This window comes from Eptatretus burgeri, chromosome 13 (genome assembly GCF_056783735.1).
Source record: "Eptatretus burgeri isolate ZD-2024b chromosome 13, Ebu_testis_v1, whole genome shotgun sequence".
Taxonomy (NCBI): Eukaryota; Metazoa; Chordata; class Myxini; order Myxiniformes; family Myxinidae; genus Eptatretus; species Eptatretus burgeri.
In genome coordinates this window covers 49,985,174-50,009,596 of record NC_140973.1, presented here as the reverse complement: position 1 = coordinate 50,009,596, position 24,423 = coordinate 49,985,174, and the positions used below count along the sequence as shown (strand labels likewise).

Genomic DNA, 24,423 nt, shown 5'->3' with positions numbered 1-24,423 from the left:
ATCCATTAACATCTGCTTACCTGCTGAGCTTACCTGCTCAGCCACTTCCCTCTATACTCTCGGGTGCATATTATCTGGCCCCAGAGCCTCATCTACTCTTAGATTACCAAGCTGTTCCTTTACTTCCTCCACTCCATCCTAGATCTTCTGTAAAAGCCCTTTCTCACCTCCTTGATAGATACTCTGGTATATCGCATATCGCACATCATCAAGGCATCATCATCGCATGGCATCCGTTTGGTCAGGCACTTTGACTTCGTTGGCACAGGCGCTCGTTTGCATGTATTAGCTCGAGAATTGCCACAGGTATCCATCAACAATATCGTCCGAATGCTCAAAGAGAGGATAACTGATGAAATGAGCCATTTGCAGTCTCAACAGATGTCTCCGTTCGCACTTAGACTTGTGTGTGACGGTCATTTATTTGTTGGGAATGTCACACATTACATTTAATTATCTATATTCCATATGCAGAATGGAAATTAACATACAAAGTGTCCACGGTCTCCATAGGACGACACTGAGTATTAGTAGTCATTGCATTATCCGATATGACCTCAACCAAGGAAATGAGGCCATTTGGCCCATCATTGCCGTGTTGCACTCCCGGGTTGATTTTGTTTTTGCTGCAGCTCTAAATATCAATTTTCTTAAATCGAAAGAACCCGATCTTGACCGGGTGATTGTGTGTGTGTGTGTGTGTGTGTGTGTGTGTGTGTGTGTGTGTGTGTGTGTGTGTGTGTGTGTGTGTGTGTGTGTGTGTGTGTGTGTGTGTGTGTTTGTGTATGGAGCTCCATAACTGGATGAGGTAGCAATTTACAGGTCAAGTCCCATAACAGCAAATGCTACATGAACTGTCAGCAACAAGCATCGTCACTCACACAAACACATTGTCTCTGACCTCATGATCACCAGATAGGAGGTGAGGTTGCAGTCATGAAGGATAAATTAAACAAAAAGAGCAATTTATATGCATGACATCAGTATCATGTCACATTCATGGTCAGAGTTGCTATCTGTGCGTTGTTCGGTGTTCAGGTAGATCAAGCACGAATTCATGCCAACCACAGGGGTCAACTGGGAACACGAATACGTCAACGACAACAAGGGTTCAGATGGGAATAGCAACAGGTTAACTAACAAGCCAGCTAACAGAGGTTCAGAAGGGAACACTAACAGGATAACTTGCAGAGGATCAGATGCAGGGCCGGATTTTCCAATAGGCAACATAGGCCATTGGCCTCGGGCCCACCAGTAACTTGGGGCCCACCGGGGACTTGTGGGTTCTCTGATCGGTTTCATTGTATGCTTTTTATTATGCATCGTATTTCATTGTATGCATTGTATTTCATTGTAATTTATTATGCTTCAGTTTCATTGTATTTTTCCATTATTCCTATGTGTAAGATGTACATGATATGGAACTTGATTTACTTTGATGTACTTGATATGGAACTAATTTGATAAAAAAAATTATTGATGTGTTACATTATGTTGTAATTCTTTCTTTTTTTACATTACAATATTACGATATATAAATATATATAATTTTTTTTTGGGGGGGGGGGGGCACTGATAGGGTTTGGCCTAGGGCCCACAAGCAAGTAAATCCGGTCCTGATCAGATGGGAACATTAACCCTACACTGCATGTTGAAGAGTACATGGAAACGAGAGTTCGTGAACTTTGATAAAATCTTCTCATCATCATCTATAGAGAACAAACTGATTGAAGGCCTCTCAGAAAGGCGGAAACACCACGAGGTTACTCGAACAAAGCATGTCCCGCAAACTCACCAACTGATGTATATCTTCCACCGCCCTTTGTGCGGAGCATGCAAGGAGGCACCTCTGGGTGCTCGGCCTCGTCGATCGGAAGCTCATGTTTTTCCCGTCAGCATTTTCTTGCAAAGCGCTCCGCAAGCTGCTTTCACCATAGAAGTGTGTCAGGACATTGCCCTACAGACCAAGCAGCAGAGCCCTGTGGCCTTAAAAGAGACGTGAACATGAGAAAACCTTCTTCGAGCCTGGACAGGTACGTGCTGATGTGAATTATTCGTGGCTTCATAACCATCATTCCGCTTGAGGGTTCTCATAGCCTCTCAAAACTTAAATTATAACGTGCCAATTCATCCGTACCATCTGATCGGACAGCTTGACTTTATCGCCATTGCCAATTGTGCTTAAATGCGACAAGCGTTTAAAACACAGTGAGCTGTTTATTAAGAACCAGACACTCACAGTTGTCTAAGAAACACCGAAGTTTATTTGAGAAACGTATTCATCTATAATTATTATCAGGGAGATATTTTTTCTTCCATATCATATGCAAGGTCCGACTTAATACAATGGAAAAATGTCGAACAGTTATGGAGAGTCTTGTTGTGCTGGACGAGGATTCAATGCGAATTGAGGTCGTCCTGCAGTGGGACTGCAATAGGCTGGTTTAGGGCATTTTTAGGATGTGATTAATGAGAACCAAAAACGATGTCCTCTCTTCATAGTTGAAATGTCGTATGACGTGCACTTCATTTTGGGATTTTTCAACGAGAGCATATTTTGTAGCTCGTACAGGTTGTTTTTCCTACTGATTGAAGCCAATCTCATAGTAAAAACTGCTTTGTAGCCATTATGTTCCACTACGATAAGTAAAGGAGGAGTGGAGAGGAGATTGGGACCATACTCTGTGCACAGCATTGGTGCTGCTGAAGCAGTCTCCTTGGCTATTGGGGACAATCCTGGATGTGTCGCTACTCCGACACAGTATACCAGCATGCTGGCACTCATTTTGCCGACCTCGGAAGGATGACGAGACGAGTTAACCCCACCTGGTATTAATTCAACAGCTGAGCTGGATTTCAACTCAGGACCCTCGGATCCAAAGCCCACCACCCTAACCATTAAGCCAACACCAGGCATATGATAAATAAAGACGGTTCATAATTATCTTAACTATGGGTCTCTAGTTATCGAAAGTCATCCCAGTGTTTCACAGGTAGTGTGAGTCATCGATGTGCGTGCTGTCCGTCGAATGGACTTTAAATGGAAATCCCGTCTGCCGGCATTTGTTAGTGGACATTAAAGATTTCACAGTGTCCTTCGCAAAGAGTCTGCGAGCTATCGCCAGTACCATGAACATATTGTTGCGGTTGAGGAAATCCGCAAACCACCATTCAGGTCCCGTAGGTGAGATATCTCTGTAAGTACATGTGTAGTTAGCCCCAAACCCATTGTTTAGAGGGAATAAATGTGATTCATTCGGGCTGCGACCCTTCAAGATAGCCGTTTTTCTGTTCTATCTTTATTTTGAACCAACCACGTCTCAACCGCTATCACACAACAACCACCAACCGCAACGCCGCTTCACAACAACAACGCCAACAGCCACGACATTTACCTTCACAACTCGCTCTCGCAAACATCGCATCACCACCATTCCAAGCGTCGCCATGGCCATAAACCACCACAATAAACCCTCCACCACCTTCATCTCTCTTCCTTCTGCCGCCATTCCCGCACCGCTTGTGGACACCGAGCGTCAGGCTGTCCTGGACTCGTACAGGGCGCGCGGTGAGCCGCGGGTACAAAGTGCTGCCTTTCCGAGGAGAAGTCGGATCAGGAATGATACACGCCCACTTCTGATCTGTCCAATCAGCAAGCGCGGGGCGATTTGTCCCCGCCTCCAGGCGCGTCGGAGTAGAATCGATATATGCAAATTCGAGGATCAGGGGAGATTCACGCCCCTTTTTCTCCGTCCAACGGGCGAGCGTGGCTCCACTCCCGAGCTCGTTCTGATCCAGAAATTTGCATATTGCATATCCTACACCACTATAAAGCGCCGAGCACTGGGCGAATTCAGTCATTTTTGGGCTCGGGCGAGTTGGAGAAGTGTGGCAGCGGCAGAGAGTTTTGGGCTCGGGCGAGTTGGAGAAGTGTGGCAGCGGGAGAGTTTTTCGGTCAAGGGAGTTGGAGAAGTGTGGCAGCGGCAGAGTGTGGCAGCAGCAGTCAAGACGGGTCTGGAGGAGAGTCAGTCTGTCGGTGTTCGGAGTCTGTCGGGGAGCTGCAGAGAGGGGAAGCCGGGAGCGCGGTCGAGGTCGCAGTGGAGTCGCTCGTCGCGGGACCCAAGCAAGCCAGCTATCCTCTTTCCCCAGAGCATCAACAATTCCCCCCTTCCCCCCCTTGCTGAGATAGTGCGAAAAGGGGGCCCCGTTCCCACCCCACTCCAAGCAGTGCCAACGAAACCCGCGAAGGAGCGCGGAGTCGGGGCACCGCCGCCACATTTGCGGCTCATCACAAGACGGCTAGGCTCCACCCGGTCTCGCGGCCCACAGGCCCGTCTGTCCCCTTGTATTTGAGGGTGGCCCTTTTCTTTTACTTTTGAGTATATGTGTTGTCGGCGCCGTCTGTAAAGTAAAACTTTGTAAGTGTTGCCGTGTGCTCGCGTAGTCGGTAGTATCTCTGCATTGTTGTGTTTCTTTCGTTGCAATTGCTTTTGGTGCATAATTGTTGTAATTGTATATGTGTGCTTTCCGTTTGCCGCGGAATAAATGTGCCTCATGTTGAACTGTTTTCCCGTTTCGCTTCGTCTTTTCTTTAATTGAATCTCTATCTTACTTCACGTAAAGGGTTGGTAGTGGGCTTAATACGCCCGATAATTAATCGGAACCGTCAAGGTCGACGATATAACACCGCTCGGTTATCCCGATAGTACGGAACGGGTCGCTTCAGTGGCCCGTGTCCGGAGTCGACCTGCGGCGAGGTGCGATCGCCCGGTCTACCCTCCGTGTGGGTACTTAGGTAGGTCGAATTTGGCGAACAACCCTATCCCACGCGGGGGGCCGATTGGCACGATCGTGGTGAGGCCGAAAGACCCACCCGTGACTAGTTCCCGGCGTTAGTCCGAGAGGGTCACGACAGCATTGTCCGTCCGGTGGGCGACATGCCACGATTCGAGTTACGTGGCCGCTCGCACGCCGGCGGGCGCGAACTTGCAACAATATTACAAATTCCTGACCTAACCAGTAGAGGGCATTACATCAGTGGCACAGCCATGCCCTCAGCCAACGATGTGACCCCATAGCCTTGTGCTGCATACAAACGAAGAAGGAGTTATTGGAACATCCTTGTAAAATATACAACCTGTCATGAAGTTTGGGACAATATATTTACTAGGTACAAAAAAATGCAAGAATTTCAACTCCTCATCCCTTCCCATATGTCCCCTCTTTTCTCCTCCCCCACTCCCTCCCCTTACTGATTCCATTCCTTTCTAACCTCCAGTTCCTTTTTTGCACCCCTCTTACCACACTCCTCTACACTCCCACTTTATGTCTTCTATCCTTTCTCCTCTTCCTTTTCTCAATTTTAATTCATTCACTGTTGCCCCCGATGCACTATCCCTCTTGTTCTTTTGTAATTGAAAGGTGGTGCCTTTGGGATGCAATCTCTTAAGTGGTCTTTGGCATGCTTTCATACCGGTGTTAATTTACAAGCATTTTTGCAAGTTCTTTGTGTGTATTTACTTTGTTTATGCACTTTTGTAAAACTTGCAAGTTACATAGTTGCATCAGGATAAAATGCAGTGACCAGCCAAGTTTGCTGGCGCAGCAATTCTATTTGTTTTGACCGAATATTCTTGCTGAGGCAGCGTGTGTTGTCAGAAAGTCATAATTCTGAACACTCACCTAACTTTTTCCCAAACTCACTCACTCATTCAATAAAATTACTGGGTCACACTCGAGTCAGATCGAGTGATCAATCACAATCATCTACATATATAAAACAGTGTGTATTTGTGCATTTGTCTGTGCCCCTTTATTAGGACGATGTAAGAAGGGTTATAAAGGCTAATCTTTTAACACGACTATGTGTTCACTACGGTCTATTTTTCAGGATTAAAAAACAAAAACTTGAAAAAACATTTTTCATAAAAGAGTAATTACGTGTTTTCCATTGGAAATGTAGATGGTGACTTGTAACTGGGCCTCATGGGTGGTGTGCAGAAGAATTATTTAAAATAATAATAAATACAAGGTGCAGGGAGGTGAAATTTGCTGCATGTGATGTGTCATGTGTAATGTGCTCTGCATGTGACACTAGGCTGAGGCTTTAAACTTTGGCATGGTTTATTTTCCTTGTGGCCACTCTTGTGATGGGGAAAGCTGTGATAAAAGAGGAAAAGTAATGATAAAAAACCATGAGTAATGTCTTGGAAAAAAAAAAATATATAAATATAAATATATAAGTATTATATATATATATATATATATATATATATATATATATATATATATATATATATATTATATATATATATATATATATATATATATATATATATATATATATAATATATGATTATATGTCAGGCGTTGTGGCATGCACCTGTAATCCGGCTACTCGGAGGCTTGGGTTGGAGGATCGCTTGAGGACGGGAGCTCTGCGCTGGGCCGTGCGATGAGAGGGTGTAGTGCATCCCGGAATCATGGCGAAACCCAATCCTTATCCCTGTGTCATAAGAGGTGACTAGGGTTACGTCAGGAAGGGCATCCGGCGTAAAACCTGTGCCAAATCAGTATGCGGATCATAACGGATGATCCGCTGTGGCGACCCCTAACGGGAGCAGCCGAAAGACGAACAACAACATATATGATTATATGTATGTAGATACACTCGGTGTACAAAACATAAAGAACACCTTCCTAATACTGAGTTGCACCCCATTTTTCCCTCAGAACAGCCTCAATTTGTCAGAGCATAGACTCTTGCAAGGTGTCAAAAGCGTTCCACAAGGATGTTGGCCCATGTTGATTCCAATGCTTCCCACAGTTGTGTCAAGTTGACTGGTAGTGGATCTCCACGCCAATTAACTTGTTCCATCTCATCCCACAGATGCTCATTTTGGATTGAGATCTGGTGACTGGGCAGGCCACTGCAGGAAGTTGAATTGACTGTCATGTTGATAGAAGCATTCCTGGACAATGCTAACCTTGTGGCATGAGACATTGTCCTGCTGAATAAATCCATTCCCAGATGGATACACTGTTGCCGTGATGGGATGCACCTGATTGGCAATGACGTTCAGATATCCTGTGGCATTCAAACGTTGCTCCACTTTTATCAAGGGCCCCAATGTGTGCCATGAAAACACCCCCCACACCATCACACCACCACCACCAACCTGCAATGTTGACACATGGCATGATGGATGCATGTACTCATGTGGTTTTCTCCATACACTAGTCCTCCCATCAGCGTGAAACAGCAGGAACCGAGATTCATCAGACCAGGCAATGTTTTTTCCAATCCTCCAGTGTCCAGTGTTTTTGTTCCTTTGCCCACTACAACCGCAGGTTCTTGTTTTTTGCTGAAAGAAGTGAAACTCTGTATGGCCGTCGGCTGCTATACCCTATTTGTGTCAAGGTACTACGAGTTGAGCATTATGTTATGGGTCTTTCGGCACCAATGTTCTAATGGACTGTCAGTTGACTAACTCTGCGCAATTAGGGTCAGCCTCCTTTGGCCTCTTTCATCAATGAGCCATTTGCAACCACTGGCCTGTCTTTGGCTGGATGTCCTTTGGGTGGTGGACCATTCTTGATACACATGGGAAACTGTTGAGCTTAAACCCAGCAGCGTTGCAGTTCTTGACACACTTAAACCGGTGTGCCTGGCACCTACTACCCCATTCAAAGGCACTTGAATATTTTGTCTTGCCCATTCACCCTCTGAATGGCACACATACACAATCCATGTCTAAATCGTCTCAAGGCTTAAAAATCCTTCTTTAACCTGTCTCCTCCACTTCATCTACACTGATTGAAGTGGATTTAACAGGTGCAATCAATAAGGGATCATAGCTTTCACCTGGAATCACCTGATCAGTGTATTTCACGGAAAGAGCAGGTGTTCCTAACGTTTTGTACATTGAGTGTATGTTGTCAAAAGATTCATTTCTCCAACCTCAAGCATTAACATGACTTTACCATCACATTGATGAAATTTCACACTGGTTGGGATGATCAGCACACAATCACACTGTAGTGCCTCCACCACGTGCCATGGATTGAACCCATTCAGATGATAAATATCTTAGCCCCTGGCTGTGTAGAGCGAGTCTGTAAGATTGCCAAAGAGGATGAGCTGACAGACTGTCTTGTGAGGGAGTAGCCATCCATAACACCGCTTAACTGGAATGGTGACTATGAACTTGGAATGGAGATCTTGTGGGGGGAATCCACTCCACGTTGATGACTGTCACAGGCCCGTCGCTAGGGGTGGGGGGGGGCATTTGGGTGCAATGCCCCCCATGGCGCATCTGGTGCCCCCCCCACTTGTACGCCACCCATTTATGCCCTGTTGCACCCTGTGAACAACTTAGTGTTTAAGGACGAGCGTCCACTGTGACCTTGCTGTTTAAGAGTTCACCTGTGTGAACTAAAACCCTTATTCCAGATGTTCAGTGTGGTGAATAATTAGGCCTTCTTGGATAAACTGTTCTTTACTAATATCCTTCTTTGAATAACAGTCAAGAGATAAGTGTGCGCTTCCCAGCGCATCTCCAAAAGCAATTGGCAAGACAATACAGTCCAAGCCCACAAGATGAAAGATAATAACATAAGCACCAACGTCAGCAGCCAAGACCTCGTGTCGAATGTCGATGTTGTGGGTGGTTATGTACACCGTGGATCATTTAGTTTTAAGGAATAACCAATCAGCGTCTTCGATATGGAGACCCTATTGAGCAGGTTACCTGATTGGTTGTAAGTTAGGTATAAATGTAATACAGTCATAATATGATAATATGATTAAGGAAAAGACATAAATTTACATTATTAAAGATGAAGTGCACGTGCACCACGTGACCTTCACAACCCGTCAACCCTCCATCTTACAAAAGTAATTTTATAATAAAAATTAAAAAATATTTGTGTGTTTGCAATCCTGCTTACATTTGAAATTATGCAGATAAAACCTGTTTTTGGTGGATGGATCATTTAATAAATAAAACCGTCAACCGTCAAATCTGGCGAGTCGTGAGATTAGTGACGCGAGTCACGAGGGACGAATCACAGAGCATGAGCTCGCAGCAGGAGAAAAAGATGGATATTCAGATTATAAATATCTTAGCCCCTGGCTGTGTAGAGCGAGTCTACGTGGATGATGAATATTCGTGAAGTCTATGTGAAGAGCGTGGATGATGGATATTCGAAAATGGCTCAGAAAAGGAAAAAATGCAAGCGACAAAAATGAAGAAGATGATGAAAGACATGTTGTGGGAGGAGGAGGAGGAGGAAAAGACGATCATGTCGATGAAATACCGACAGAAGCTGGCCAACCTGGCCAAGCCAGCAACGTCAGCCCTGCGGCTGTAGCCCCAGTGCAGACAGCCGAGTTTCCATGCTCGGCGGCGGCCTCGGGATCGGCTGTGACTGTCAAGCCGTTTCCCGATGATCTTGGAAGTGAGAGACCGAATCGAGTTATTCTACAGCGGTACCCTGACCATCTGTTGCAGAACAAGAGTCGCTCGTTTGTGTCCTCGTGGTACCAGACTAATGAATGGCTGGAATACAGTGTGCAGACAGATTCAGCATTCTGCTATCCATGTAGGAAGTTTAACACCGCACGCGGCCCAGTGGACTCCACTTTCACAGTGCGAGGCTACCGGAATTGGAAACATGCCATGGAGAAAGGCAGGGGGTTTCACAAACACGCAACTTCAAAGGAACATTTAACTTGTGTTTTGAGGTGGAAGGAGAATGAGAGGCGCATCAATTGTGATGAGGAGATTTCCACACTCCTCAATGCTGACCAGCAAAATTGAAACCGGTACTATGTGTCTGCTCTTATAGATGTTGTGGGATTTCTCGCCGAAAATCAGATACCTTTTAGAGGGAGCCTTGATCATTTTGAGGATATGTCAGACGGGAACAGTGGGCTCTTCCTCTCGCTTTTAAACTACACACTCAAAAAAGACACCAAGCTAGCTGAAATAATAAAGAATATCCCACGAAACGCAAGCTATAACAGTCCGGAAATGCAGAATGAACTGATCTGCACATTGAGTAATGTTGTGACGGATGCCATCGTGGAAGAAGTAGGCACGTCGTGGTTTACCATCAAGGTGGATGGGACGAGGGACCCCACTGAATGTGAGAACATATCAATCATCATTCGCTTTGTATCGGCATCAAATGAAGCAATAGAGCGTCTACTCACAATAGCTACAGCCGACGCTGGAGATGCAAAAACATTGACAGACCTAATAATTGCAGAGCTGACAAAAACAGGACTTGACACGTCAAAAATAAAAGTCAGGTGTACGACGGGGCTTCAGTAATGGCTGGGAAGCACGGTGGGGTGCAAAAGTTGTTGCAAGAGATATTGGAAAGAGAAATCCCCGATGTGCACTGCTTAAATCACCAACTCCATCTGGTAGTGCTGGCAGCAGAGAAAGCTGTCACTGATTTCCTCGGGGTTTGTTGTTGCCTGTACAAATTCTTCAGAAAACCCACTGTTGCTGCACAGTATAAAGGTGAGTGGTTAAAACGACTTCTTGATCAAAGGTGGACGGGACATTTAGCCACCGTGCCTGTGATCATAGGATCTTTTAAGGATATCACATCCTAACTGTCGGAGATTGATGCAGAGCGCGCCTACGGTGCAGAGATGAGGATGGAGGCTATTGGGCTTTTGCGGGAAGTCTCTGGGCCTGCCTTCATGTTCATTGCTATCTTTGTACAAAAACTGCTGATGTTGTTAAATGGCCCTAACAGACGCTTGCAGGCAGAGGACATGGACTTGCTAACGGGGTTGGAACTGGTGGCGAGTGCTACAGAGTGCGTGAAGAAACTCCACTCTGAGGATGAGTTCACTGATCTGTGGAACAAGGTCAATGATGCTTACACTTCTACACCTGCACCACCAAAACGGAGACGCACAATGCATAAGAACTTGGAACAGTTTGTAGTTTTGGAGACGACAGGACAAAACAACGACAATGACAAGACGGAACTGCAGAGGGTTTTTTACAGCGCAATTGACACTGTGCTTGGTGAGATCGCTCAGCGCTTCAGTGAGCGCAACACACAACTCGCCCGTTCACTCGCTGCCTTGAATCCTGAAAATGGCACGTTTTTGGATCCCCACTTGCTCCAGCACATCATGACATTAACAAAGTCAACCATCAGTGAAACAGAGTGTGTGGTTGCAAAGCAGTTTATTCGCTCACAGACAGAAAAGCAGCCAAACGAGAGATGGACAACACAAAAACTCCTCTCAACATACCACAAAACGCTGGAAGCCATGCCAAGTGTAGTGACTGCTATGAGACTTGGACTAACATTTGGTGCGTCCACTGCCATGTGTGAAAACTCATTCTCAACATTGAGGAATGTCTTCACTGACCATCGACGGTCCATGCGCCATGCACGCAAGGCACAACTGGTACGGCTGGCCTTCGAGAGAGACCTCACACGTAAATGCCTGAATGAATGGAAGGAGAAGGTCCTCAGAAGATGCCACACTGAGACACGTCGCATGCAGCTCTTCTGACAGCGAATACAGTGGTATAAAAACTATACGAGGAGTTCAGATTGTGTGTATGACTGCTGGTGATGCGTGTGTGGTTGCGGTTGCAGTGTGGTTGTGGTCAGCAACCGCCGTGGTCAGCTGCTTTGTACTTCTGATGTTTAAGTTAAATGTTGTGTTTGGTGCTTTGCATATCCCATATCTAGTGCTTTGTGCATAACCTTACCTCTGTGTAATTGACTGCTTTAAATACGGACCTTGTGGTATCTTCAGGCTGGTCATATTTGCTGTTGATAGTTTCACGTGATGATCGCAGGTCACTACCGACTGTATCTTATTTCATAGTGCACTGATTCTGGTGCCAACCTCCCCCGTTTAGTCATTGTATCTCTGGTATATTAATTTTCTAATGCCAATTCTTCACAACACCTTGTATAAGTTCACCTGAATTGGAGCCAATTGTCTAATCATTGAATATTTGCATTGTGAATGTGCCAGTTTGTTGCGGCTCTCCTGCATTCGAATAATTTTAGGCCAAAAACATCGGAACATATTAAATCTAGCTGAGATCAATTTGGTTAGTATGCGACGGCAACCTCATTATAGATATGTCAATGCTGCATGAATACAATAGTATTCCGGGTTATCAAAAATATTAAATATAATAATTGTGCCCCCCCCATCCAGTTCATATTCCCCCCTTAATACTGAGTCCTGGCTACGGGCCTGGACTGTCAGGAAACCATAAATGTGTCCATGGATTGATTGATCAGGGGGTGGGCTGACAATCCTGCAAAAATGGTTTCTCGACCCATTGTAACCTCACTTATGCTGTGTGGTCAGCAGTGTGGTAGCTGTCACTACATTAGGCAGTGGGCAATTCTACTTTTGTTTTTCATGGACCATCCAAACTGGTTTACCCACTTAATGTTATACATATATATATATATATATATATATATATATATATATATATATATATATATATATATATATATATATATATATATATATATATATATATATATATATATATATATATATATATATATATATATATATATATATATATATATAAAGATCCACCCACATCTCTCACCTGTGAATGGAGGGAATAGCCAATCAGCACTCATGTAATCGACTACACCCAGGTGGCTAGGATTATATAAACGATTGACCCCCTCCCACACTCCTCCAACCGAATAAGCTGCGTAAAGCAACCCAAGAAGACTTGCACAACATAAGTGCTATGCTGTTTCGAACCCTTTCCAGAGTTCCTCAACAATTATAAAGACGTTCACACATAGTACACACATCAGAATCCCAAAGCTACACACCCCCTCAACTACACGCATCAGTTTCATCACTTATTGGCGAATCATCAGTGATAGTGTATACAGCAATGCATATCAACGAGGCTCCGAAGCATGGACCACGTGGAAACGTCGAAAGCAGTCAACAAATAAATAAATTATGACCCACCCACATCTCTCACCTGTGAATGGAGGGAATAGTCAATCAGCTCTCACCTAATTGATGACACCCAGGTGGCTCGGATTATATAAATGATTGACCCCTCCCACACTCCTCCAGCTGAATAAGCTGCTTAAAGCAACCCAAGAAGACTTACACAAGGTAAGTGCCACACTGTTCCGAACCCTTCCCAGAGTTCCTCAACAACTATAAAGACGTTCACACGACAATCCCAATGCTATACTCCCCCTCAGCTGCCAGACTGGTTTCATTACTCATTGGTGAATCATCAGCGATAGCATAGACAGCAATGCTTTATTTATTTATTTCTTGACTACTTTTGACGTTTGCACGTGGTACATGCTTGGGAGCCTCATTGGTCTGCATTGCTGTACATTTATAGATGTATATCTATACATATGTATGTTTATATTAGTATATATATATATATATATATATATGTATGTATTCACCTGTTCACATCACCCTTGAAGGGAAAAAAGCTTTGTATTGTGTGAAAAATAAACAATAACAGTAGCCAAAGGGGAAGTAAAGACAGGATGGAAGGGTAAAGTAAGGGGTGGGTGGTGGGGGAAACGGAGTGAACGAAGTTGTGTGGGATCCAGAAGAATGATTAATTGTTTCAGGGTATTTTGCATAGAATAGGCGAGTTATTGCTGAAACCTTGAACAAATAACAAAGTACAGCATATCACCTTCAGTCAAACGTCAGTCCTGGGCAGCTTTGTCACAAAACACTTGGACCACAAAACCTTTTCTGACTGATCCCACAAGAAGGTGGGAATAATTGGAGTTGGAAAGTTGTTGTCGTAGTCATCAAACATGGACAGAGACTGAGATGAGTAAGAGCTGACTTATACAGACTTGACTCCAAAATGAATGAAATGTCCTAGCATGTGCAGTGAGTGCACTCAGTAAGTATTCACCATCCCTTGACTTTTGTCATATTTTGTTGTATACAGCCTGAATTGAAAATAGATTAAGCTTAAATTTTTTGTTACCAATCTCCACAAAACACCCCATAATGACAAAGTGAAAACATGTTTTCGAATTTTTTACAAATCAATTAAAAATGAAAAGCTGAAATACGTATCTTGCATCAGTAAGTATTCAACCCCCTGAGGCAATACTTTGTAGAAGTGCCTTTGGCAGCGATTACAGCTTCGAGTCTTCTCAGGTACGTGTGTATCAGCTTTGCACATCTGGATTTGGGGATTTTATTCCATTCTTCCTTGCAGATTTGCTCAAGTTCTGTCAAGTTGGATGAGGAGTGTCAATGAACAGCAATCTTCAAGTTTTTCCACAGATTATCAATGGGATTCAAGTCTGGGCTTTAGTTGGGCCACTCAAGGACTTTCACGTTCTTGTTCTGAAGCCATTGCAGTGTTGCTTTGGCAGTATGCTTGGGGTCATTGACCTGTTGGAATGCAAATCTTCACCGCTGTCTAAGGTTTTTTTTTACTCGGAAGCAGGTTTTCCTCAAGGATTTGCCTGTATTTGGCTCCATTCATTTTTCTGTCTATCCTTGCAAGCCTCCCAGTCCCTGCCATTGAAATGCCTCCCCATAATATGATGCTGACACCACCTTGCTTCATAGTAAAGGTGATGCTAGATGGGTGATGAGCTATGCTCGGTTTCTGCCAGACGTAGCACTTTGGATTCAGGCCAAAGAGTTAAATTTTCACCTCATCAGACCACAGTATCTTTTTCCTCATGCTCTCAGAGTCTTTGACGTGCCTTTTTACAAACTTCAGGCATGCGGTCATGTGCCTTTTTCTCACGAGTGGCTTCCGTCTGGCCACTCTCCCATAAAGCCGACATTTGTGAAGTGCTGCAGAGACTGTTGTCCTTCTGGCAGATTCTCCCATCTCAGCCAAGGAAGTCTGTAGTTGGATCAGATTGGTCATTGGGTTCTTGGTCACCTCCTTGACCAGGGTCCTTCTTGCCCGGTTGCTCAGTTTGGTGGGACGTCCAGCTTTAGGAAGAGTCTGGGTAATTCCATATTCTTTCCATTTCCTAATGATGGAGTTCACTGTGCTTTTGGGAACTTTCAACACTAGAAATTGTTTTAATCCCTTCCCCACATCAATGCCTCCTCACAATTCTATCTCTGATTTCTACGGACAGTTCCTTGGATTTCATGGTCGAGTTTCTGCTCTGACATGCACTGCCAATTGTGAGACTTTATAGAAAGGTGTGTTTCTTTCTAAATCACGTCCAATCAATTGAATTGGCCACAGGTGGATTCCAATCAACTTGTTGAGATATCTCAAGGATGATCAAAGGAAATTGGATACACTTGAACTCAATTTGAGGTGTCATAGCAAAGGGGTTGAATACTTATTGATGTAACAGCTTAACAATGTTCATTAATTTGTAAAAAATTCTGAAAACACGTTTTCATTTTGTCATTATGGAGTATTTTTGGTCGATCGCAAACAAAATTTTAAATTTAATCCATTTTAACTTCAGGCTGTATCTCAACAAAATGTGACAAAAGTCGAGGGGTGTGAATACTTTCTGAAGGCCCTGTACTGTACAGTGTACATACCACAATTAATATGAAATTATTCCACCATTTCAACACTTAATTATCACCTTTCAAAATCTGTACAAAATCATAATCATTTCAAAGCATCAATGATAATTTAACAGCAGATTAAGCAGCTAAGTAACTGAAAAGACATGTTATGGTTATCCGTTACAGATGGAGATCTCAAATGTGTTTGGACATTTGTTGTGTTATTTCTGTGATTACATAAAGGTGAAGTAAGCTTTCTTGCTCCTCAATGTAATATCTGCTGTTCATCTCGTGTGCTTTCATTGTCACTTGAATCAAACCTTTTTTGAGTGTAAATGCGTGTGTTTGGCGCCTCCTGGTGTAACTTCGAGAGGCTATGATCCTTATTGGAAAACAGAATTGAAGTGATATTAATGGCTCTCTTTGTAATGTGCATTAAAATGCACTTTCCTTATCTAAAAGTGATATTTCAATTTATTGAATAATATTCTCAGGAAAGGCCTTTCAGTTTATTAAACTCTCATTGAAGGACAGTATGGTCTGAACACCCCATTTGTGTCAAAGCAGAAAAGCTGAGCAGCACTCGGCAGTATCAAGCCCAGTGATCACTTGGATAGGATAATGAAGAATGCCGAGTGTTGTAGGGTCCTGATTCGGGTTAGCTCTCCTGGTAGCATGTTCAGTCTTGAGCAGTCTTGTACTACATTTGGTCTCATGTGTAGTTAGACTTAAAAGTGCTGCCCTAGTGAAGTGTCCAACGATTTAAGGTGTTTGGTGTCTTGCTGAATTATTTTGTTTGAGGGACAAGGATTCTCAAAGCACTGAGATGTGATCCCCTAACCCTCATTCATAAACTTCATCTTGCGTTTGCGGTGTTACTTCTGCTTGCTAAGCTTATGCCATTGCCATCATGTAAAAGTGTACCACCATTGGCACCATGCTCGGTGTACCCCAATGGGTACCATGCCCAGTGCACACCAATCATGATTGCAGTTATGCCCCTGGGAATGATGCAATACTCACATGCTGCCCACATATTAGTGTTTCTACTTCTCCTACTTGAGCCCAAGAGATTTCTCATTTTTATCCCGCCCCCCCGGAGGGAGGGAGCGGGATATTGTAATCGTCCGGTTTATTTGTCTGTCTGTCTGTCTGTCTGTTAGCAACTTTACAGCAAAACGGCTTTAGCAAACACTATCAAATTTAATCCGCAGGTGGGCAATGAACCTTGAACGACCCCATTAACTTTTGGGTCCAATTGGATCAAAGGTCAAGGTCACAAAAAGGTCAAAATCGTTTTTCGCTCATAACTTCGTCAAAATGATCTGATTTACTTCAAACTAAGCTTATAGTGAACCTTATTCTATTTGTCACTTATAATCCTACCCACTCCTATAGTGAAAAATACATATTTGTGAAGATCGGTAGGGTCCGAAGTTTTGGGGGTCATGGCCATCGGTCAAAATTACAAATTTTCCATTAAAACTAAAACATGGTTACGAAAATACAACTTTACGGGAAAACGGCTGGCTCAAACACTGACAAATTGTATCCACAGGTGGGTAATGAACCTCGGACGACCCCATTAAGTTTTGGGTCCAATTCGGTCAAAGGTCAAGGTCAGGTCACAAAAAGGTCAAAATCGTTTTTCGCTCATAACTTCGTCAAAAATGATCCGATTTACTTCAAACTAAGCTTATAGTGAACCTTATTCTATTTGTGACTTAAAATCCCAACAATCCTCTCGTGAAAATGCATATTTGTGAATATCGGTAGGGTCCGAAGTTTTGGGGGTCATGGTCATCGGTCAAAATTACAAATTGGCCTTGAAAGGTCAACATCATTTTACGGTCATAACTTCGTCAAAAATGGTTTAATTGACTTCAAATTAAGACTAAAATATTCCTTATTCTATTCCTTGTAATCAACATTCAGGTTAAGGATGTATCAAATTTAAATTTGATCCCCAAAATAACTTTATGCCTTAAATGGGCGGGATTTGTTGTGCCTGGTTTAAAACTTTGATCGTTTCATTGATCAATCACAATAGCGTGTAAATATTCGTTAAGCAAACTTCCACCCGACCTCCCCTCCCCCCGAAATCAGCCAGCCCTCTCTTTTCATTGTAATGCTTCAGTGCAGTTGATTCACACTTTTTGAAATGAGTATTCAAACCTTCACACAACTTCGTTGTCACAGTGCAGTGTTGCCTTTCACTCTGCTGTTTGAAGTGATAGAATGCTGGCACTGCACTATTAAATCCTGCAGAGCCTTTTATCACTTCACCTTTATCATTTCCGTTTTTCAACCCCTTAAAATGCTGCTGTATATGCTCTGAATTCGAAGGAGTGCTGCATGTGCAAGGTAGAGTGGGCTTCAACCCCATTAGAGTATTATTGGCCACCGGAAATAATTTGATATCTAACTATGAACGCAAGACCCATAAACTGTGTGACTATTGTTACATATTGATACCTTATTGATTGATGGCATCAATATAATTTTCATTATCATTATCAGCTGCAGAATATTTTCGGGTTCAGTGACTTGACTGTTCCTATCCTAGTGCAGAGCTTGTGATGCAGGAGGCCTCCAAGGTTCACATCACATATACAGTGTTGATTTGTCTGCTGTGTACTTTGTTATTGTAAAATGGAAAGGTGTACTCATGTGTAGTATTATGTACCTGTCCTACATGTAATGCGTGCACAAGACCATTTATTAACACAAGAGATCAATTTTCAAACTGTACCCCCATGATTGACAGGTCATGTCATGTGTCACTTTTCAGAGAGATTAACTTCACTCTGTATTGTTTATGCAGTACTGAAGTAGAATACATCATCTAAGGTCTGTCAGGAAGGTGTAGAGGTCACGTACTCACCTTTGAGCTATAGTCTGGGTTTTATTCCCGACTCAACTATAAACTGTCGGATTAGCACTGCACTGGCAGGACATTGCAGTGCACAGTCCCTCCAATAGACATTAAGCTGGGTATCCCATCTGCTAGTATTACCTGGCAGACATTGAAGATCCCACGGTGTCTTTGGGGAGAGTAGGTGAGTTATCGTCAACTCCTTGAATGAATTCCAAATTCCTGCCTTGTTCAGTTGCACATCAGGCCTGGCCAGCTGGTTTGTGAAAAAAACTTGGTCCAGAAACTTCCCTCTGCCACCCCCACAAGAAGGTGGAACGAATTGAAGGCATTAAAATAAGAAAATACAAAGAATGCATCATACGTATGTAACGAACTACAAATGAAAAAAACTTCAGTCTCATCCGTCTCTAAAGCTTGCGGACCAAACTGAACCATTTCATTGTTCCTTTGACACACCTGTTGTGTTGGACGAGCACACTCTCCCGACCAGGAAACTCAATCGTAGATTGGTGCAGCTTTAAAAACACTGTGGTTTACATCTCACACCAAGATAAAGGAATATTTAGCCTCATTTGCAATATCCTGTGTGTGGCAGTATTTGCACTCACATTTAGCACACCAGCTTCCTCAAATACATGTACATGGACCCTCGAGGAGCGGACATTTACTCATCATTAACAGATAAGTCATATCCTGTGCTTTACTATGACTAACACATTGCAAGATGGCACATTTTCCTTTTCGTGCAACAAGTGAGTAGACACGAGAATATCAGGCTTTAAATAATAATAATAATAATAATAATAATAATAATAATAATAATAATAAAAATTCGGAAGTGGACGGAATCAAGGCAGAAATAGAAAACTAAAATCCTCCATCACATGTACAGAGGAGATGTGGTGAGATGGATCAAAGTGGCATTCAGCTACTAACCTACCAGGCCAAAAAAATCACATCACCAAGTCGAAGATAAATCTGTTGCACGCTTGAAGTCGAAGATGTATTTTACTCACGACTTGTTCCACTGTTTAATGGTTACCTTATGGTAACCTGTCTTGTACAACAGGTCAGTGAGATTGAAAACATGAAGCCAAAGATTATGTCTCATAATAGGTTGACGGAGTTGTCCAGATTTCTCAGTAAATTATTTCCATCTATTACTTCTGTTTTGATTGCCAATAAGGAAGTGAAATCATATGGATGACGCATGTTACGAACCATTTGGTCATCAATAGCAAATGAGTACTGGACACTCAATATTTCCAATGCATAAAAAAATTAATTTATTAATTTGGCTTGTTGGTTTCATCGACACCAAGGCACGGCCATGTCGCCCCCTCAAGGTTTGGACACATAAAATTTGTACAGCATGCAAGTGACAACTCACCTACTCTTCATTAAAACCCCGTGGGATCTTTGATGTCCACGAGCTTAGGCTGCCAGATGGGACACGCAGATTAATGTCCATCTTTTGGAACGGCACACTCTGTGAGGCAACGGCCTGCCTGCAAAACATCAGGGTGACTATAGAGATAGAGATGATATAATTGAGGGAGAGAGATGGGAGGAAGAAAGGAAATAAGTTGGAAGGTGATAGGATCGGGGTGGGCATATGTTGATGGATGGTAGTGTATGAGCCTTTTGTTGGGTGGTGAAGTGAATTCAAAATTTCTACCATTTTTATATCGTCGGACTCGATAATGGATGGACTGTTAGGAAATATGCAAGAGCAAAATTTTGAACCATAACCTGGAGGACATATTGGTTTACAATCCATCAAGACTATACTCTGTGCAGAGCATTGGTGCTGCCTCAAAAGTCTCTTGGGCTATTGGGCATAATTCTGGACAAGTCACCACTCTGACACAGGATACCAGCAAGCTGGTACTCATTTTGCTGACCTCAGAAGGGTAACAGGCTGAGTCAACCCCACCTGGTATTAATTGAACAGCCAAGGAGGATTTGAACTCAGGACCCTAGGACCTCAAGCTCACCACTCTAGTCATTAAGCCAACACCAATCATATATTGGTTTACCATAACGTGGTTTCTGATTGATGTGTACTCACATTAATTTAATTCCAGGCATGATCAGAGTATTCCAGCACCGATGTGACAGCATCTCCCAGCAGTTGTGAGTGGTACTTCTTATCTTTGTGTTTGAGTTTCCTCCACACAGTTTCCTGTTTGTAACATGCTTAGTCAAAGTGGCAAAGGCCACGCCTTAGCCTTATGACTGTCCATCGCACCCATTGCTCGATACCCTCAGATGCTGCAGATATTTCCTTTCGCCACTTTTGGGTCGAACAGCGGCGTGGCCTATTAACGGTGAAGCTCGAAGGCTGCAGTTGAATGTCACAAAATTCATTGTTTTCCTCTCAAAGCTACAGTTCTGAAAATCAAGAATTTTTCACATTGTAAGTTTCATTATTTTAATTTATATCTCGTGATGAAAACTTCTTTTTGGCCTGTTTAAGTTGAGTCAAGCTGTTGAATTCCCCTCTGAGTTCACAGCTCGTGATGCTGGCATGCCATATTCAAATCCAAGAAGAATACGATGTTGATTTGTCCATCATCTCCTCATGTCTTTGTAATTCATGTCAGAGTATGCAAGTGTCCTAAACTTATTGTCCTAGCATGTAATAGTTGTACAAACTCCTTCAGGAGACTTGGATCAGTTACGATTAAAAAAAACGTTTTTTTTTGAATATGCGAAAATATTTTCTCCAAAGCAGTGAAAGCACAACACTGTCCGATGAATAATTTTCCAAGTCATCCAAAAATGTAAGACTAACTGGCAGTTTTCTGAATTAAAAATTATATAATTACAGCACAGAATGCATCTCCTTGAACATGGAAGCAATACTATTTATGTTATGTTGTTGTGTATATTTTCTGTGGTGCAGTGTACATTTGTTATGTTCTTCCAACATTGTCACTGGGAAATGTGTGTTAAGTTTGTTTTTGTTTTTGTTTTCAGCTTTTGACGATCTTGGCATGTTTTGACAGTCAGTAATTTCTTCGATTTTTCGACATATCATGCAACTCGATATTTGTAGAACAATGTCAGCTTGAAAGATTTTTTTGTCCTTTTGTACATACAACTTTATTTGACTTTAAACAGTCACAGCCTAATAATATTTTTGAGAGACTCGCGATGCAATCAGCATTAACAGACATTCACGTGAGGAAGCATGCATTTGTTTGCTTGAATAATTTCTTTGACAAAATTCTAATTTGGGGAAAAACTGTCCTAAATGATGATAGATGACCTATTCATTGGTTCTCTTGACCCTGCATTTGGCAACCATAGAAATACTCTCTTGACATCATTTGCCATATTTTGTTGGTACAGAACCTGTGATGACTCGGGATATTGTCGTCTGGAAGACCGCAATGTAAAGATTATACTGGGTTCTTGTACAAAGGCCCATTTTTTGTGAAAGATATGATGGAAATAGATCTGTGAGTTGGTAGTTTCTCAAACTGGCTGTTTCGTGGAGTATTTCAGGTCTTGTTTTTTTCTCCACCTGGCTGATTTGCTATCAATTCTTATGGTTACTCTCTTGCTAACCCACACTTGGCAGGTGTGAGAAGGCTGCAAAAACAGGAGTTGCGGTATGTCTTTGCCCCGCAATGACATGAAATAATGCAGGAAAATCTTTTTAGGAGTGTCTGTTTTATTTCTTAACCCTTTGAACCGAGCGGCTGTTTTACCAGCCACTATTCAAACCTCCACATAATCTAGTGACCATTTTACCGGCCACTGTTCAGACCTCCATATACCCGAGTGACCATTTTACCGGCCACTATTCAAACCTCCATATAGCCACCCAAGCGACCATTTTACCGGCCACTATTCAAACCTCCATTTACTCAAGCAGCCGTTTTACCAGCCACTATTCAAACCTCCATTTACCCGAGCAGCCGTTTTACCAGCCACTATTCAAACTTCCACATACCCAGGTGACCGTTTTATCAGCCAATATTCAAACCTCCATTTACCCAAGCGACCATTTTATCGGCCACTATTCAGACCTCCGTATACCCTGGCGGCCGTTTTCCCAGCTACTATTTAAACCTCCATTTACCTGAGCAGCCGTTTTTACCAGCCACTATTCAAACCTCCATATAGCCACCCAAGCGACCATTTTACCGGCCACTATTCAAACCTCCATTTACCCGAGCAGCCGTTTTATCAGCCACTATTCAAACCTCCACATACCCTCGTGACCGTTTTATCAGCCAATATTCAAACCTCCACATACCCTCGTGACCGTTTTATCAGCCAATATTCAAACCTCTATTTACCTGAGCAGCCGTTTTTACCGGCCACTATTCAAACCTCCACATACCCTGGCGGCTGTTTTACCAGCCACTATTCAAACCTCCATATACCGAGCACCCAGTTTACCAGCCACTATTCAAACCTCCATACACTGAGCACCCAGTTTACCAGCCACTATTCAAACCTCCATATACCGAGCACCCAGTTTACCAGCCACTATTCAAACCTCCATACACTGAGCACCCAGTTTACCAGCCACTATTAAAACCTCCATATACCGAGCACCCAGTTTACCAGCCACTATTCAAACCTCCATATACCGAGCACCCAGTTTACCAGCCACTATTAAAACCTCCATATACCCGAGCAGCCATTCTGCCAGCCACTATTCAAACCTCCATATACCCAAGTAAAGTGACCATTTTACCAGCCAATATTCAAACCTTCATAGACACGGGCGGCCGTTTTACTAGCCGCTATTTGAACCTCCATATACCTGAGCGGCCGTTTTACCAGCCACTATTCAAACCTCCATACACCCAATCGGCTGGATTTTTCTCCAGGGAGCCCAGGGTGGGGAGTCAAAAGTCCAAGGAGCTCAGGGTTCAAAGGGTTAAACATTTAGAAACAGTATTGCAATTAATGTCGTTTGTTTTGTCTCCATTCATAATATCTATGCTAATTCCATTCCAGTGCTTCACTTGGCCATCCCAGACCAGCAGAAATGTCGTGGGCCTCTGTCATATCCCAGCAGTCCTCATTCAGTAACCTTGAAACTCCAGCCTGGCCATCCCACTCTGTATCAATGAGCCCTGGTCCGACTTGCCAAGGTCACAGGGTTTCTCCATTCCTCGCCATAAACCTACAAGTCTCAGCACGTCTTCCTCATGCACAGCGACCATCACCATTGTTAAAGGTAATGGCTGAAGATACATATATGAGGGCATTCAATAATTATACTAAGGATAAACTCACAGTATTGGAAAACATGCCAAACATTTTCTGTTTTTTCAATATATAATAAGAAAATATGGAAGTATAATGGGAATATAGAAGCTACACTAGATTCTGTGGTGTAATGGTTATAGTGGGGCAACTTAGCTAAATATAGCATAACAATTGTGCATTTTGTGAAGAAAGCACCAAATTTGGCACACTAGTAGCCTAACATATTATGAACAGATTTGGATATTGGGCCATCTCAAAATTTTTGATGGCAGTGGAAAATGGCTGCCACAGCCATCAGTGCTGAATATGAGATGGCCCAATATCCAAATCTGTTCATAATATGATAGGCTACTAGTGTGCCAAATTTGGTGCTTTCCTCACAAAATGCACAATTGTTATGCTAAGTTGCCCCACTATTAGAGTATCTGCACTGAGTCTGGGATGTTGGTGGTTTGAACCCTGACTGAGACATACCAAAGACTTTTAAAACTGTATGTGCTGCTTCCTGGCCTCATGCTCTGCATTAAAAAGGTGAGAGCATGAACAAACAACCATAGATTGGCAACACAAGTGCAGAATTTCATGGGTCTCGTGGCCTCCTCCTGTGTTGAAGTTATTTGTCAGGGAACATTTATTATTATTATCATTATGTGTGTGTATCAGTATAATATATATATATATATATATATATATATATATATATATATATATATATATATATATATATATATGACAGATGGCTGTGCGCTCGTCTGTTCCCTGTTTA

At 42.8% G+C, this 24,423-nt stretch overlaps 1 protein-coding gene across 1 annotated transcript in view; it reads left to right on the top strand.

Annotated features, from left to right (window-relative positions):
- The first annotated feature begins 1,833 nt into the window (after nt 1–1,833).
- The window catches only part of LOC147014439 (transcription factor EC-like), a 160,184-nt gene continuing 137,594 nt past the window's right edge, over nt 1,834–24,423 (top strand). The window contains 4 exon segments of the mRNA XM_085852386.1: nt 1,834–1,884; nt 1,886–1,985; nt 1,988–2,033; nt 23,403–23,625. Coding sequence (XP_085708512.1) covers nt 1,834–1,884; nt 1,886–1,985; nt 1,988–2,033; nt 23,403–23,625 — 420 coding nt within the window.